This window comes from Talpa europaea (genome assembly GCF_964194135.1).
Source record: "Talpa europaea genome assembly, chromosome: 3".
Classification (NCBI taxonomy): Eukaryota; Metazoa; Chordata; class Mammalia; order Eulipotyphla; family Talpidae; genus Talpa; species Talpa europaea.
This window is the reverse complement of record NC_140069.1, coordinates 95,832,409-95,851,478: the sequence shown is the minus strand read 5'-3', so window position 1 is coordinate 95,851,478 and position 19,070 is coordinate 95,832,409. Positions and strand designations below refer to the sequence as shown.

Genomic DNA, 19,070 nt, shown 5'->3' with positions numbered 1-19,070 from the left:
CCCGCTGCTCCCCTCAGCAGTGTACTTTGGCCAATCTGCCTCTTCTGTTCCCCACTCTGTCTCTGGTGAATCCCTCAACCCCCACACCTCTGGCCTGTACCCCAGCTCTTGCATGCATGCATAAATAAATATTTTTTTAAAAACCCCACTAGAGTCAGCAGTAAATAATTTTTTTAAAGATTTATTTTTATTTATTTATGCATACAAGAACTGGGGTGTGGGCCAGAGGTGAAGGAGTGAGAGGATTCACCAGAGTGGGGAGCAGAATAGGCAGATCTAATCTTCTCAGGGGAGCAGCGGGCAAGACAGGAGAAAGGAGAAGTCTGCTGCACCATATGTAGGTTATCTTCCTGGCCAGGGATTGAACTCATGACGCAGTGGCTGGCTGGCAATAGCTTGATAGCACTGTGTCTTTAACCCCTGAGCCACCAGGGAGGCCCCATAAATAAAAATTACTTATTTATTCATAGTAAGGTACTGAGTTTATACTTAGTGTAGTGATTGGGCATTAAATAAAACATGTTTCTTGCCATGAATGTTTAAGGCTTTCAATTTAAGCATATTTAAACTTAGTAATTAATATCTATTTCAAAATATTTCGTTTTTTAAACAATTACAATAAACACTTAGAAGTTACTATATCAAATCTTGAAAAGTAACATAAGTATACTGATATTAAGCTTAAAATATTTCTGTGTAACATATTTAATTGAACAATTTTGCAGATGACATAGTCAAGATATTTGAAACACAAAGTAAATGCACAGTAATTTGATCCTCAATTATTCAAATCAGTAAAAGATCATAATGGTGCAGAGCTATAAAAACAGTAAAAGAAAACATGTCTTCCAACAATTAATATTGTTTTTAAAGGATACATGCATATAAATTCCTGGATAAATTTGTTTATCTATATGATTGTGAATGTGTGATAGAGATGTACATTAGAAACTGATCATTTCTCAAAGAAATAAAACCACAACACAAGGTTCCAAATCAAAGAAAGTGGCAATTTCTCTTGACTTCCTAACCTGTCCCAATGCTAATCTGGTTTGCAACATTGCATCCTCTCATACTAACATAAATAGCAAAGTATTTTTCTAAAGCATTGTTATGAATTGATTTTTCTAAAGCATTGTTATGAAATTGATTTATCTCATATTATTTGCCAGTATGAATGGTAAGGTAGCATTAGAAAGCTCCAGTGCAATTCCATATAAAAAGCATTTAAATCTTTATTAAAATTCTTAGTTTTAGCATAATGTTAACTCAAGAACTGAGCCAGCATACCAACACTCATCTGTGTTACTAATTTATGTGCATATCAAACTGGCAAACTATCACATTTAATGAGTTTAACAAGTATTTTCTCTTGAAACTATTTCCTTATCTGTTGTTAAATGAAGTTAATTTCTATCTCACAGTGTTGATGTTAGAAGCAAATAATATATTAGAAATATGTGATATGTAGCAGCTGACCAATAAATGTCAGCTATTCCCTCTTTTGAAATGTACACATGGAACAAGTGGGACATGTACATTGGTACAAGAGTTAAAGTCAAATTCAAACATTCACCTAAATTTATTAATTTATCCATCAATTAAATATTGAGTATCAAATATGTATCAGAGACATGTTCTAAACAGAGAGGGCCAGTGACATGAGCAAAAATGAAAATTGCCCTACCAGATATCAGATTTACTATAACCTTGGGATTATTAAAACAGTGTAGTATTGGTATAGGAACTGACAAAGAGATAAAAGCTTAAAAATAGAGGGACCAGAAATTGAGCTACTTTAAAGGATACAGTAGTATATGAGAAGTTTTACTACCAATCAATGGAAAAAGAATGGGCTATTCAAAAAATGGCTTTCCACATGGAAGAAAAATAAAATTACAACCCCATTTCATTTATCATCAAAAAAAAAAAATACTAGACTGATAAAAGACAAACTTAAATATATTTTTTTTATGTCATTAGAAGAATGTTTCCTAAAAATTTATGATCTTCAGTAGGAGAGAACTTCATTAAAAAAAAAAAAGACAAAAGACTTATATTTGGCTAAATAAAAATGAAAACTTCCATATGACAAAAGATAGCACAAAGATAAAAGACTAGCAATACAGATGGTCCAAAAAAACTTAAAGGTTTTTTGACTTTAAAATGGTGCAAAAATATGTGTTCAGTAGAAACTGTATTGCAATTTTTGAATAGTGACCTTTCCCCAGGCAAATGGTATGCAGTCTTGTGCTGCTAGGCAGCAGCAGTGAGCCACAGCTCTCAGCCACACCATCACAAAGGTAATAACCGGTACTCTATAATGTCTTTCTACCAGTTCCTTTCAAGCCTCAGGAGAGAAAGTGATGACCTGGCTGCTATAGCATCTCCATCATTCAATAATTGATTTAATTAATTAATAAGTAATTTTAGGTTAATGCTTCATTCTTCAAGTCAGGTATGCTTTTAGCTGTGTACACCAATGGTGAGAACCCGTAAAACCATTCTGTTTTTCCATTTTCGGTACAGTATTCAATAAAATACATGAGACATTTAATATTTTATCATAAAATAACTGTGTTGGTTAGATGATTTTGTCCAACTGTAGGCTAAGTGTTCTGAGCATGTTAAAGACAGAAAAGGCTAATCTATGATGTTCGGTAGGTTAGGTGTATTAACTTCATTTTTGATTTATAATATTTTAATTCATGATGGTTTTATCAGTATGCAATCCCACATTGAGATGAGGAAGATCTGTATGTGAAGGAATTGCAATATTTAAATCAGTAAGAAAAAGGAAAACAATCAAGAAAGATGAACAAAGGAACTAATCAAGCATACAAGAAACAGACATGACCAATAAACATATGAAAAGATGCTTAATCTCACTGATAACCAGAAAAACACCAACTAAAAAACTGAAAAACCATTTCAGGATTACAAAAATTTTCAAAGCCTGATATTACTGAATATTGGTGAACACACTGCAAAGAAGAAACTCTCAATCACACTAGTGAATTAGAGATGGTAACGTCACTGCAGAGATCCATTAGCTGTTAATTTAGCAAAATCAAACATAAGCATTTCTCTTTGACCCAATAATTCTATTTCTTATACATGTTTACTGTATGCTCACAGAAGTAAACACAATGATAGTAAAAAACTTACTCATAATCTAAACAGTATAGGGAATATATTAATACTAGTGTAGTACAAATATGAGAAACTGTACACCTGAAATCAAGGCTGTTATAAATTGTTATTTCAATTTAAGAAGAGAGGAAAAATTACTGTGACTGAGTCATGTGATAAAATACTATATAGAGTAGTTAAAAAATACACACATGCATAAAAATATACATTAACTTAAATTCAAAACATAAATGAAAGTATGATTCTTTATGATATCATTTATGCAAAATTTCTTATTATACTATTATACATATACTATATATAGTATATATACTATTATATATATGCATATACATATGCATGAATAGTACATATAAGAATATTAAGACTGTACTAAAAAGTTATATTCTAAATTCATGGTAGTTGATTTTGAGAAGAAGATAATTTGTTATTAAAAAATAACAAAATATAGGAGGCCTCCCTGATGGTGCAAAGGGCTAAGTCTCAGCACTGTGACACTATTGCCAGCCACTGCAGCAAGAGTTCAACCCCTGCCAGGGAGCTGACCTACATGGCGCAGCAGACCTCTTGCCTCACCTACTGCTTCCCTCAGCAGTGGATTTCAGTCTGCCTCTTCTGCTTTCCACTGTCTCTGGTGAATCCTCTTACCCCTCCACCCCCCACCCCCGCACCTCTGAGCGACAGACAGGGATTTGTTATATAATTCTTGATACTTTAATCAATTTTGGGGATTATAAAATTAAAAAATAAAGATCATCAATAACATAATTCAACTTTTTTTCATTTGCTTAAATACTAACAAAAAAAAAAAGTGACAGGTAAAGGATATAAGTTAAGAATTTGAACTGGAACACCTTTCAGTTATAATCACTCATGTGAATTCTAAGTGTTGTATTTCCAATCTGATAGCTAAACTATTACTCAAATTTTTATCTAAACACTAAAAAATAAAAAGAACAAGTCCTAAAATAAATCAGCTAACCTGTATGAGTTCTTCTATGTCTCTGTAGTTCATCACTCCTTGTGAATCTTTTGCCACAAAACATCCAGTTGCATACAAAAGGTCTTTCTCCAGTATGCCAGCGAAGATGTGCTCGAAGGTGAGATGTTTTGCCATAAACTTTTCCACATCCTTCAATATGACAGATATGCTGTTTCTTTTTTCCTGGTTCATTACTGCCTCTAACGAGAAAAAAACAAAACAAAACATTATTACAATATCAAATACCACGCTTAAATTATGGAAAAATAAACGGGAGTCAAGATGAATGATGCCTTTCTCAATGCTTTTAATCACGATGCCACTACTGCAGTTACAAATCAAATAATCAAAATGAAAGACTGTACGAAATTCAAAACTGTTATGAAAACATGTTAGTATCAGAGTGGTTATGTTCTACCACAGATTTCATGTTCCACCCCTAGTATGCTCTTCACTTGAGAATAAATCTGTTCAAACCTTTCAAGACACTTAAACATTATTCTGTAAAACAGCAAAAGGATGGTAATCCCCATTTAAAAGTCTGAGGTTCATTTTCAGCAGGACAGTAGGTGTTCCTTGGATGTGCTCCTGAGCAAAAACTGGTAAAAATTTTAACAAACAGCATTTATATTCTCTGGAAATTACCCTATAAGCATACCACAAGCAAAGAAACATTTACTCAAGAAAATCAATAGAATTGGGTAAGAACAGTAAGAGTCTGTGGCATTTGAATCAAGACTCATTTCCTCTCTCCCTCCTCCTTCCCAAGAAATACTTTAGAATGGTGAAGCAAAGAACAGGGTTCCTGCTCCTCCCACCTTCCTGTTAGAGGCTTATCTCCCTAGGGGGCAGGATGTCAGCATTTCTCATTCTACCTCCAACTTCTGTTGCTAAGGCTAAGTTCCAATAGAGTGACAGGTAGGGACTCCCTTCTTCTACTTCAACTGCAAAAGCAAAGGCTCTACTTTGGATATGGCTCAACAAAGATACTGGAATCCAGGATGCCTTTGACCCAGTTCATTTATAGCTTATAAATTAGAGGTTCCAAGGCAGGAGACACACGCTGAGAAGGCCTAAGGCTATCACTGCCCCCTGCTAGACAATGCTCAGCATCTAAGGCAGGGATGCACTGAGAGAGAAACAAGCCCTTAGTTCACCCGTTACAACACAGATATTTTGGCTAGAAGGAGAGCATACCACAAAACTGAAAGATCCAGATCTCTTCTCAAAGGAGCTAACTTCATTTTCAAGAAAGATGGATAAGTTTTGGTCTAAGGGTACTATCAAAAACAGCAGTTGTTGGGCCTCCCCTGGTGGCGCAGCGGTTGAGCGCTGGCTGGGCTGCGAAGCTGCCCGCAGCCTCTGCAGCGCCGGTTGGATCCCCGGCTGCTCCCCAGCCACGGAGGAGGAGGGTGCCACATGGCGCACAGACCTCTCCTGCTGCCCGCTGCTCCCCTCAGCAGTGTACTTTGGTCCTTCTGCCTGCTCTGCTCCCCGCTCTGGTGAATTCTGTCACCCTCCCGCGCTTCTGACTATACCCAGTACTTGTATAAATAAATAATTTAAAAAAAAATAGCAGTTGTTGTAAAAGGCATTTGGGGAATAACTAATAGATTAACTGAAGAAACAGGGTGAACTGTAGGCTGGTTAGGCTGCCAAAGAGAACCAAAGAAAGGGGCAGGCGGAGGTGTTCTTCAAGGTCAGAATAAATCTCAAACACAGATCTTCTTTAAAAGGAATTATTTAAAAGGAATTTGATTGGATCAGTCTGTGCAGTAATATATTCATTAGAGCACTGATGAAAACAACAATAAGCTAGAATTTGCTGGATGCAGTCAGGAAGAGACAGTAAGAAAGATGCTTGCCATGACATTGTCATACAAGGGACACTGCCAGCACCATACCCCAATTTGTACATGCTTCATAATAATGGAGGACAAGAATACAAAACTGGAAAGGAGGTGTCCCAAGACCAGAACCTGACTCACAAGGAGGTGGAGGTTGAGGGGAGTAATATGAACATTAACCCAGCTGTAGAGGTCGTGAACCTTAGGCACCAGGCATGAGACCCAAGCAGGATCAGATGCTATAGGGAGTGGAGCACAGACCTGAGGGTAAAGATATGGAGATTGGGCCCTGGAATGTCTGGTCCCTTTCTAGTTTCGCCTGTTACCCAACATCAGCAACAAGCAGGCCACTCCACGGAGAAGAGAAAAGGACTGTATCAGTGTAGTCTCTGCACAGGCTGGGGGCAGCAATCCCACTGCCCACCTATGACTATGCAGGTGCCTCTTTCTACCAACTCTCTCCCTCTGTAGGGCAGCAGCTTCCTGCCTGCCCCTGACCTGTCAAGGTCACCTGCCTGCAACAATGCAGGGCTCTCTTAGCAAAACCTGTCCCTTTTTACCTTTCCTAATAGACCTGCTCTTTAAATCTAACTACCATCTCTGTCTCGTGGAGAAACTCACCGCATGCCTCCGAAACGGGAGCTCTAGCGAAACCTTTCCCAGAGTGAACCCAAGGACCCTGCACTAACTCTGCAAAACTACGTGAAGATATCACTAAAATGACCCAGAGGATCATTAAACAAACAACAGGCCAGACTGGGGGCAGGAGGTATAGGAGTGTTCTTCAAGTTACTACTACAATACATAACTGATCAGTTTCCAACAAAAAATTAAAAGACAGACAAAATCCCAAAACAAACTGCAAAATAGTCAACTATGACCCATAATTGAGGGGAAAAGAAGACAAGAGAAACTGGGAAAGAAACCAGATTTAACAAAACTTCAAAGTAACTGTTACAAATATGTTCAAAGAAGTAAAGGAGGGCCTCCCCGGTGGCACATTGGTTGAGCGCTGGGTTGCAAAGCTGCCTGCAGCCTCTGCAGCGCCTGTTCAATCCCCGGCCTCCAGGTGAGGGCCCTACATGGTACACAGACCTCTCCTGCTGCCTGCTGCTCCCCTCAGCAGTGTACTTCATCTGTCTGCCTGCTCTGCTCTCTCTGCCTGCTCTGCTCTCCACTCTGGCTCTGGTGAATTCTCTCACCCTCCCGCGCTTCTGACTGGGCCCAGTGCTTGTATAAATAAATAAATAAATAAATATTTTAAAAAAAAAAAAGGATACAATGATTAAAGAAAGGATAACAATGACACATCAAATAGGCAGTATCAATGAAGATACTGAAATGATTAAAAAGGAAAAAAAGAACCAATTAGAAATTCTGGAGATGAAAAGTATAGATGAATGAAAGATTCACTAGAGAAATTAGAGAGAAGAAATACTGTGTCTAAATACAGATCAATAGAGCTTATCCAAACACCAGGACAAAGGGCATGAAAAAGAAAAATGAATAATGACAGAGAAATGTAGAATCCAGCACATAAATTGTCAACAGGAATGCTAAAAGGAGGGGGAGAGAAAGAGAATGAAGCAGAAAGAAAGACAAAGAAATGATGGCTGAAAACTTCCCAGATTTATTGAAAGTCACTTATCTAAGTCATGCAGGAAGCTCAACAAATCCCAAATAAGATAAATGCAGGAATCCACAAATAAACACTTTATACAAAAAGTCCTCAAAAATTAAGACAAGAACACAATTTTGAAAGCAGCCAGCGAAAAACGGTTCATGAATTACATGGAACCCCACAAAGTTGAGCAGTTAACTTCTCAATAGAAACAATGGTGGTCAGAGTGCAGTGAGAAAATACAAAATGCTCAAAGTAAACTATGAAATAAGAAGCATATATCCAGCAGACTTTTTAAAATAAAAGTGAAATAAAGTTATACCCAGATAAACAAAAACACAGAATTTGTTGCTAGTGAACCTGTTTGTGAAGAAATATCAAAGGAAGGGCCTTCTTGGTGGTACAAGGGGTTAAGTCTCAGCATTAACAAGCTATAGGCAGCCACTGCAGCACAAGTTAGATCCCTAACCAGGGAGCTAACCCACATGGCGCAGGAGACCTCTCCTGTCATGCCCACAATGCTCCCCTCAGCAGTGTATTTCAGTAGATATGCCTGTTCTGCTTCCCACTCTGTCTCTGGTGAATCCTCTCACTCCCACACCTTTGGCCTACACCCCAGTTCTTGTATGCATAAATAAATAAAATAGATCTTTTATGGGCCTCCCTGGTGGCGCAAGGGGATAAGCACCACACCATGAAGCAGTCTGCAGCCTCTGCAGCAAGAGTTCAATCCCCAGCCTGACAGGGAGCAACCCACATGGCGAGGCAGACCTCGCCTGTCTCGCCCACTGCTCCCCTCAGCAGTGTATTTCAGTCCTTCTGCCTATTCTGTTCCCCGCTCTGTCTCTGGTGAATCCTCTCACCCCCACTCCGCATCTGTGGCCTGTACCCAAGCTCTTTATGCATAAATAAAAAAAATCTTTTTTTAAAAAAAGAAAAACCAAAGGAAGTTCCTTAGGCTGAAAGTAAATGAACTTAGAGAGTAATTAAAATGTAAAGAAAAAACAAATGATTACCTGGCAAAGGTAATTATGAAAGATAGTTCTTCTCTTAACTGATTTAAAAAGCAACTTTATAAAACAATATGTATAAAATGTATTGTCAAGCCTACGACATATAGAAATATGATATATGCGATGTATTTGCCAATAATCACAAAAAGGAGGTGGGTGAGAGCAAAGCTGTGTACTGGGCTAAGGAAATGACCCCAGATGATAACACAAATCCACAGGAATAAATTAGCTAGAAATGACAGAGTTAACAAAAGCTATAAATATATACAGGAGATCTTTGAATAGCATCAATGTTGACTTATGAGAAAAAACAATCTTGGTCCATGTTGAATGAAATAAAATAAATATTATCCTATTCAAAGATTTGCTCTTATACAGTTTTACTTAAAGTCACAGTTTCCAAGAACCTACTGATGAGGTTAAGTGAGGACTTACTGGACTCACTCCACTTCTTTGCTTCTCTAAAAGGCACACAATTACATAAAATGATAATTATGAAAACTTATTCTTGGACTTGTAACATTTATAGATAAAATGTGTATAACAATAATAAAGAGGCAAAAGGAATTATATAGGAGGAATGTTTCTATAATTCACTAAAATTAATAAAATTTGAATCTGATTGTAAGATGCATATAGTAATATACAGAGCAACAACTAAAGAAATAACTTAAAATGATAGTGAATAAATTATTAATACAATTAAACTGCTACATTACAATTTTAAAATGTTTTATTACATTCACTTAATGCAAAAAGAGAAAGCAGTAGAGAAGGAAGAGAGGAACAAAAGAGACATGAGACACAGAAAACAAAAGTAACATGGCAGACAATCCAACTACATTAATAACACCGAGTATTAATGGATTATATTATCCAATCGAAAGGCAGATTTTTGTCAGGCTCAATTTAAAGATGAAAAAAAATCAAGATCCTGGCCTCCCCTGGTGGTGCAGCAGCTGAGTGCTGGACTGCGAAGCTGCCCGCAGCCTCTGCAGTGCCGGTTTGATACTCAGCTGCCGGGGAGGGTCTCACATGGCACAACAGACCTCTCCTGCTGTGCCCGCTGCTCCCCTCAGCAGTGTATTCGTCAATCTGCCTGTTCTGTTCCCTGCTCTGGCTCTGGTGAATTCTCTCACCCTCCCGTGCTCCTGACTATACCCAGTGCTTGTATAAATAAATAAATAAATCTTTAAAAAAAAAATTCAAGATCCAATTATATGCTGCCTAAGGATAACAAACTTTACACTCAAAGATACAGAGACTGAAAGTAAAAAAGATATCATGTAAACAACAGAGTACTGAAGTAATTATATTAACACTCGAGATAAAATAAACTTTAAAGCAAAAAAACAAACAAACAAAACCCTGTTATTAAAGAGGGAGATTTTATAAGGAAAAATGGGTCAATCCGTCAGGAAGGCATACCAATTATACACACATACATACACAGACTTAAATAAAAGAGTAACAAGAGTTCACCAAGATGAAATAAAAACCGACAGAGGGAAAACAGACATTAACAATTGTAGAGATTTCAACACTTTATTTTCAATGATGTTTCAACTAGGCAGAAAATCAATAAGGAGAAGAAAATTGAAAAACACCACAAATGAACTAGATCTTACAGACATCCACAGAACACTCAAGCATCAGTTACTCTTCCCAATAGTGTAGAGAATATTCTTATGATAGGCCATGAAATAAACAATAAATTTTAAAAAGACAGAAATAACACAAAGTATGTTTCTTAACTACAATAGAATGAAGTCATAAAAATCACAGGAGGAAACAGAATAATTTACAATGATCTAGAAGTTAAAGTATATATCCTAGGTAACGACTAATCAAAGAAAGAAGTAAAAGGGATATTGGAAAATACTTTGAGATGAATGAAAATGAAGACATAATAGCAAAAGTTAGGAAACCCATGTAAAGCAATGCTTAGGAGGAAATTTACAGCTATAGTTGCTCCATTAAAAAAGATCTCAATCAATAATTTAAATCTTCCACCTTAAGATAATGGAAAAAGAGAAAACTAAGTCTAAAATAAAGCAGAAGGAATGGAAAGCAGAATGTAGGAAATAGTAAAGACTACAGCAGAAATTAGTACAGTAGTAAATCAATGAAACCAAAAGCTGATTCTTTGAAAAGTTCAACAAAATTAACAAGTCTTTGAACAGACTGATCAAGGGGAAAAAAAAAAAAAAAAAGACAAGACTCAACATACTGGACTCAGAAATGAAAGAGGGGACATCACTACCAGCACCATCTTCACAGATGCTTTTAAAAAATAACACTGGAACGAACACTTCCTAACTCATTTTATGAGTCTAGTATTACCTGTACCAAAAGCAGACAAGGAGGTTACAAGAAAAGACAAATACAGAACAATGTATCTCATGAACAACAAAAATACTAGCAAACTGAATCCAGCAACATATAAAAACAATGACATACCATTAACAAACTGAATTTATATCACAAACACAAAGGCATGCTAACATCTGACAATGTAATACAGCATACTGACAGAATTAAAAATAAAAACTACATGATTATCTCAACAGATGCACAAAAACACTGGATATAATCCAACATCCTTTCATGAAAAAACACTCAACAAAATACGAATAGAAAGGAGCTTCCTCAACTTAATCAAGAGCATGCATATATGAGAAACCCACAACTAATACATACATAGTGATAAGAGGCTGGATCTTTTACCTAAGATGTAAACATTTTTACTACTTTTAGTCAGTATTATTTTTTCCCCTGTACTGTAAGTTTTGAACTAAGCAACTAGGCAATAAAGAGAAATAAGTCATCCACAGTGGGAAGGAAAAAGAAAATGCATTTCGACTTGCAGATGACAGCCTCTTACATACCGAAAATCCTAAGGAATCCACTAAAAAAAACCTACTAAAATACAAGAGTTCAGCACAGTTGCAAGATTGCAAGATACAAGACCAATACACAAAAACTAACTGTTCTTGGATCAGAAAACTTAATATTGTTAAATAGGTGAAATTCCCTAAATTGATATATCGATTGAATGCATCCCCACAAGAATCCCATTTGCAGCCTTTGTAGAAATTGACAAGCTGAACTGTAAATATTTCTGAATAGTCAAAATAATATTGAGAAAGAACAATCAAGATGGAAAACTCACATTTACAATTTCAAAAGTTAATACAAAGCCAAAGTAATGAGGCCAAAGATAATGCCAGAGATAGACAAGCCTTTAGTCAATTGGTTTTTGACAAGAGTACCAACACCATTCAGTGACTGAGAAATGGGTATCTTCTCAACAAAGGGTCCCAAATAGATCCTTACCTCACACCCCATACAAAAATTAACCCCTTATTGATAAAAACTTAAAGGTAAAAGCAAAAACTATAAAAACTCTCAAAAGAAAACAAGGATCCTTCATGACCTTGTATTTGGCAATGAATTCTTAGACCCAAGAAAAGACTGGATTTTATAAAACATAAAAACTTTTGTGCTTCAAAGGACAATATGAAGAAAGTGGAAAGAATATATTACAGAATGTAGGAAATATTTGCAAATCATATCTACATTCATTATATCTATAATATATAGAGAACTATTATAATTCAATAATAAAGACAGCTAATCTACTTTTAAAATGGCAAAAGATCTGACCAGGCATTTCTCCAAAGTTGTACAAATGACTAATAAGCACATGAAAATGTGCTCAACATCATTAGTCATCAAAGAAATATAAATCAAAATCACATTGAAATACCTTTTCACAGCCACTAGATCAGTTATAATTAAAAAGATTATAATGCATGTTGGCAATATCAGAACGCTCAGACACTAATAGGAATGCACAATGATAATGATTAAGCCACTTTGGAAAACAGATAGTCCCTCAAATGGCTCAATCTACTGTGAACCAGCAATTCTAGTCCTATGTAAATACCTAAGAGAAATGAAAACATACGGCCAAGTGAAAACTCATAAAAGAATGTTGAAGGTACCCTAACAGCCAACAATGAAAAGAATCCAAATGTCCATCAACTGATATATGGCTAAACAAAACACTGTATAGCCATAAAATGGAATTATTTGTTCACTGAAAATGAAATACTGATACATGTTATAACATAAACTTAAAAACATTATGCTAAGTAAATGAAGTGAGTTTGCAAATAACCACATATCGTATGATTCCATATGTACAGAGTCCAGAATAGACAGAAAACCATAAAAAACATATAAGGTACAAGATGGAAGACTACTGATCCCCATCCCTAGCATAGTTTAACTTAATCCCCTTTATAACAATATTTTACTTCAACTTCTGGGCTGCAAAGCCAGTAATATTTTAGTGATCAAAATACAGAGTCAATAGATTGTTTTTAACTATTGCATGTCTTCCAGAGAGAGAATGAATTGGTAACATAACATTTACCTTCCTTCTCCTTCCCTACAATTAGGACAGGAGCAGGCAACTCTTCGAAGTCTCTTGCCAGGCTGTACCTCTTGGTCAGAAGCTTGCTGGCCTTGCTGCAAATGCACTTGTGTGAGTTGGTCAGGACTAACAGCACCTATCGTTGCATTAGCAATTCCTCCAACTGCTACAGTTACAGGAGCTATTGTAGCCTGTTGGACTTTTACTCCATCTTGTCCTTGCTGCTGACCTAAAAGGGAGAAATAAAAGAGTATTATAATGTCTATTTCTAGAGAAACAATAAAGAAGCAAATGCCATGTGGACATTTTAAAGTTACCACATTTGTTCCAATAGATTATATGTGAAAAGTGCAAAAAGCAAAGGGGCCAATAACCTTTATTAAGCCAACTCTCCTAAAACATAATATTCTTATTTTAGTAGTTCAGGCTGCATCTATATCTGGTAGGTGGGACTAGTCATGCATCATGTAACCCTCCATGGCTTGATTTCTCCACTTGTATAAGATAATTGCATTAGCTATCTACCTACTTTACTAAAGTGCTGTGAGGATTCAGGAAACATTTGAAAAAGCAGCTCTGAAATCCTCATATGAAAGATTATATATAAATACTAAGTGCAATTATTACAATTTCCACATTAAGTAATATATCTCATTCACTCCAAGAAAATGCAGGAATTAAAAGTAACAAAGGATTAGATTTCATGGATATTTCTAATTCTTAAATACATTTAAGCAAAAATTTCTTTACTGATGAGTTTTTTTTTAAGTTACAACAATGACTTAGCTTAAAAATTTTTAAATTCAAAACCATCCATACTGTCACAATACTCATGAAACAGACATTTAGAATATTATTACTTTATTCACTCGGATTAGTTAAGACTTTACCTCTTTAGTCGGTATGTATACTAGTTTTACTTCTTTGCTTAGGGGAAAATTATTATAGAACATAGTATGAAGAAAAAAATCTACTCACATGTCTTAAATTGATCCTGACATATGTGTGGGTATGCCTTTTGATTATCCTTTCTTTAAACATAGCTCTACTTTTCCCCACCCGGTATAGGAATAACAAATAAGTGAAAGGACAAGAAAGAAAACACCAATTTATGAAGGAATGTGCCCACCTAAGAGAGCTAATATAAGGACTAATGTTAATTTTTACAAATGCTTCACCACAGTCCCTGGCACAGAATTGTTCATTACATGCCAGCTATTATTACTACCAGTCTCCACAGAGTTGGGTGGCAATGCAAGAATCACCTATGGTAGCAGACACAAAACATTTTGACTACAGGACAGAAAATAAATGAACTTATTTTAAAGCTGCATATATAGTATTTTAAACATATGGAGTAGCCAGGAAGAGACAATAAAAACAAGCAAGTGAGAAAAATCTCTTCTGCATATTTACAGCATTCTGAAACCTATGGTAGCACACACAACCATAATACAAATAAAAAAAAGTGCTTTACCACTGTTTTTCTAAGGCTACATACTTTAATTCTATTACTAACCTTTACAATTTTGTTCACCTGTGAATTAACATGACGTGATAGGTAAACAATGCAAGTAAAGTCTGAAGTTGTGAATTCATGTCCCATCTGTTGAATGCACTTGGAGATACTCAGTTTCTGCACCTAATAATACTGACCTACTAAATCCCTGACCTCTACCTTAAAGAGTTGTTTTAAAAGATCAAGTTTATTTCCTAAGGGTAAAGCCTTTGTAAATTGTAAAACATTACCTAAATGTAAAGTGTATTATGCCTCCATAAATACTATGTATCTTTTGAGCACATACAAATTTTACAGTCAGTAAAATATGATTTCTTAATGATGACCCTGATTAAGCAACTATTCAAATTATTAGTATCTAGAAACACAATGATATACATATACTTCCCCTGTTTACTACAAAAAACACACTTCTGGAAATGGGAGTTTTATCTGAACCAGCACTATATAGTCTTCATACAAGTCCCTGTAGAGATGCAGGTATTTTAAGTTAACAAGTACTCTTTTTCTCTTCTTCGTTCCTCCCCGATCCCCACCCCCCCATCCCCCACTCCGATTTTCACTACTCCCGAACTTCCCCCCTTTCCCTCCCTTTCTGGATGTCTCATATCTGTGGTTAGCTTTCAAGGTTTGTCTTTGTCTGACTATAAGTTGGCAAATACTCACTGTATCTCCTAAAGTCATGAGATATTTCCGGCCATAATTTTTCCAGCTACTGTTTATACAACAGTTGGTCATTCCTGTCAGGTTGCAGTGGTATTTAAGGTGCTCTTCATTATGCCAAAGAACCACTAGGGATCTCTAATGACTCAGTGGCTAATTATTTTCCTCCAGATCCCTTGACCATTTCCTTGATAAATTCCTCAAGCCTCCAAATTGTGGGCATTATGTCTTCAGTACCTAACAACTTGGCAAGTTATTCAATGAATACTAAGCAGACATACTTGAATTTATATATTTAAGTATGACACTTCTCTCGACTTCCTCACCTAGAATTTCGAGACAGTTCAAGTTCAACATAACTCAATACCACTTTCCTTTCATTTCCACTGCTACCAATGAAGTGCAGCCATCAAACTTTTTACACGAAGGCCTCATTTTAGCTTAATTCCATGGCCTCTCAGACCTCATCTTGTATTAGTCTCTCCCTTGCTCACTCTGCTCCTGACAGAGCCTTTTATCCTGGATCTTAAATCAGGTTCATTCCCTTCTTAAGGGCCATTGCCATAAGAACACCCTAATGACCAGCAGGGACAGTGGTGCTGAATACCTCTCCCAACACCTTCTGAGATCAGATCAATTTATTAGAGACATCTAGGATGTCTCTGTATTGATCTTTGCATAGAGAGCTATGGTAATACTCTGGTCCCAATAAAAATCTTTCCTCTTTAGAAATACCACTCCTGACCACATCATCTAAAATGGTTTCCTTTAACCTATCTCTGTATTGTCACTAAGTCACTGTCCTGACCCTTATTTATTTCTCTTTTTTTGGCCTCACTTTTGAGTTTCAACTGCTTTTAGCATAAAGCATAATTACCTGTTAGACTTACTGCGCCATGCCCAGCATTTGAACCAGCATCCAACACAGTAGTCACTCAATAACAAAAGCATCATAAATACAATTTTAAAAATTTCAACTCTTGTTTCTATTAATTTCTCCCTTTTAGTAAATATGCTACTACCAATCTCCTTGTTACCCATACTCAGAACCTTAAAAAAATACAAAAACTAACTTTAGGCTACTTCTCCTTTACCCATTATATTTAGTAATTGCCAAGTTATAACTGCACCTAGGCGCATAGCTCTTGCATTCACTTCTTTCAGTTGCCAGCACCACCACCCTGGTCTAGGTCCATGTATCTTCCTTTACCAACTTAAAGGGACCTTTGTCTCCTATCTTATCCTTTAAACTGCTATCAGTAAAAATAAAATGATATTCTGATATCACTTCCATGCTAATTCATTTTCAATTGGTCTCCCTTGACCAAAGCCTAGCATTCAAAACATCCCAACGTAAGGACTTAGTTCCTGGCTCACAGACTTCCTCCTAATAGCCAAATCAAATCCAACATGCATTTATTTTCTAAGTAAGCATTATTATAGGATTGCTTTGCTGCATTTCACACCACTGACCACTTTGTCCTTGAAACTTTACTGAGCTCTCTGCATCATCAGAAACACCTTCCTTTGCTGTTAACTTTCTAAACAGTTTTTAAATCTAAACTAAAGTTGCATCCTTATGTGTTTTATCTACATTGGTTGCCTTTATTCATCTCCCATTCTCTCTTCAAACTACAGAAATTAAATGCCCATTTCATCCATTCCTCCGCTAAATCATGACAGGGCTTTAATTGTTGGTAAATTAAAAATATTCTTCTTTTGGATCTTACTTCACCTCTCTGAAGCACATGGAAGCTTCCAATTTCACTCTTTAAACTCTCTCCTTCTTGTGCTTCATTCATAGTACTTACTGTTGGTGTTCCAGCATTTCTCTAACCACTCCCACTTGATACCCTTTTCTCAGCCTCTCTCACTTTGCTCTGCCTAGGCTACTCTCCAGGTCTTTGACTTTTCATTCTAACTCTCTCCTTGGGTAATGTCATCCACTTCCACAGCTTTTACTACTGTGTAAAAGCTGATTATCTTCCAAATCTGTATCTTCTGCTCAAGTGTCTCTGAGTATCAAACTCTTATTGTCAATTGCCAGGGAACATTTCCACTCAGATATCTCACAAGCAATGTGTTTAGGAATCAGACAGTTTACCTAACTCTCCTAAATGAGGTCTTACTGTCCAAATAATAACAACTGGAAGTCATTCTTGATACTCCTCCATTTCCTTCATCCCTCACATTAACAGTATGTATCATTTACTTACTATGTGAAAAAGTACTTTAGAGGATCCTTCACATATATTGTTTACTGCTATACCTATGGGTGTGGTATTGCTGTCTCAATTTTAAGTTGAGGGAACTGAAGTCCTAGAGGGATATTAAACATCTAAAGTCTAAATAGCTAAGTGACAGCATTTGGGATCTGAGCCAGTTCCAGCTAGGTCCAAAGGCTATTTATTCTCTGCCATATATATACTTACATTGACCAGTAACGGCTCATTATTCTACCTCTTCAAAATATCTCATTTTCCCATTCTCAGTGCCTGTAAATTAGTGCAGGTCCTTATCACCATTGTATCAGTTTTGTCCTTTCCATTGTATCAAATTTGGTTCCCCAGAAAACCAATGGACCCTCAGTGCATTCACAATAAGGTCACTATTTCTTTGAATAGTAGTGCATAAAACTCTGCACAATCTAGCTCTCACTAATGTTCACAGCTTCCTCTCTTGGCACTCCTCCTCCATTCCCTCTCTCAAAACCAAGCAACACTGAACTGTTTTCTCTAATGTCTAACGCTTGTCTCTGAGTCTTCAAGTAACATACAGCTGGAATCCAACACAGTCTCTTATCCCAAAAGCCCATCTCCCTTGTTTTGACAAAAGCTAATCCATGTCATAAAACTCAGTTCATGTGGCATCCCTTTGGAAAGTCTTCCTAATAAAGTTCTTCTGTCTGATAGAGGCACTGATAAAGTACCCCAGTGTAGATCAGACATTTCTTCCCTTTCTTCCCATAATATCTGGTGCATGACTTTATTTTATTAATAGACAAACTATACAGCTAGTGTATACAGTAAATACTTGTTTGCCTTTCCAATTAGATCATAAATTATTGTCTTTGAGGAGCCTTACTGTCCATTCCTAAAAATGTACTACCTGGGTTACTAGACTCATGAACAAATGATTAGCCCACATACTAACGGATGTTGTCACTGAGTTAAAATTAAGAGTACAGGAATTTTTCCTAACATTTTTATATAGAATGATGTGGATATAGCGTAACTTATTAACTAGAGAATGCAGTTGCATGAAGAGAGAATTATTAATTATGAGTCAGTCAGGAAACAATAAGGCTGTAATTTTTAAATGAACATAGAAAAGTATGGTCAAGGGCCTCCCTGATAGCACAAGGGATTAAGTCTTAGCACCAGGAAGCAATCAGCAGCCACTGCAGCATGAGTTCGATCCCCTGCCAGAGAGCTGACCCACATGGCATAGCAGACCTCTCCTGTCTCACCCACTGCTCCCCTCAGCAGTGTATTTCAATCAGTGCGCCTGTTCTGCTCCCCGCTCTGTCTCTGGTGAATCCTCTCACCCCTACCCCCTACCTATGACCTACACCCCTATATGTATAAATAAATCTTTAAAAAAAAAAAGTATGGTCAAATTTAAGCAAAATGGCTAGTTTGCCAGAATGATCCTGGGTTCCATTTGCCAAGTAAACACTGGTTGATAAAGACATTAAATATAAGTTTTCCCAGTTTCTTTTATCAGATATCATCTCATTCTATCACAATATTAATCACAGATTATTTCTAATAAAAGCTGCTCAAGACAAAGGATTTCTTTGCAGTTTTATGTCACTTTTCCTTTGACAAT

General features: G+C 36.5%; 1 protein-coding gene across 2 annotated transcripts in view; it reads right to left on the bottom strand.

Annotated features, from left to right (window-relative positions):
• Positions 1–19,070, bottom strand: part of SP4 (Sp4 transcription factor) — a gene marked incomplete at its 3' end in the record, with an annotated part of 64,725 nt that overhangs the window by 9,887 nt on the left and 35,768 nt on the right. Inside the window, exons 3-4 of one of the 2 annotated variants that reach the window (XM_084230257.1) lie at positions 13,058–13,286; positions 4,136–4,335 (exon numbers count right to left, since the gene is read on the bottom strand). In XM_084230257.1, the coding sequence (XP_084086383.1) occupies positions 4,136–4,335; positions 13,058–13,286 (429 nt within the window). The remainder of the gene's footprint in view (positions 1–4,135; positions 4,336–13,057; positions 13,287–19,070) is intronic. The other variant, XM_084230258.1, reaches the window with a different exon arrangement.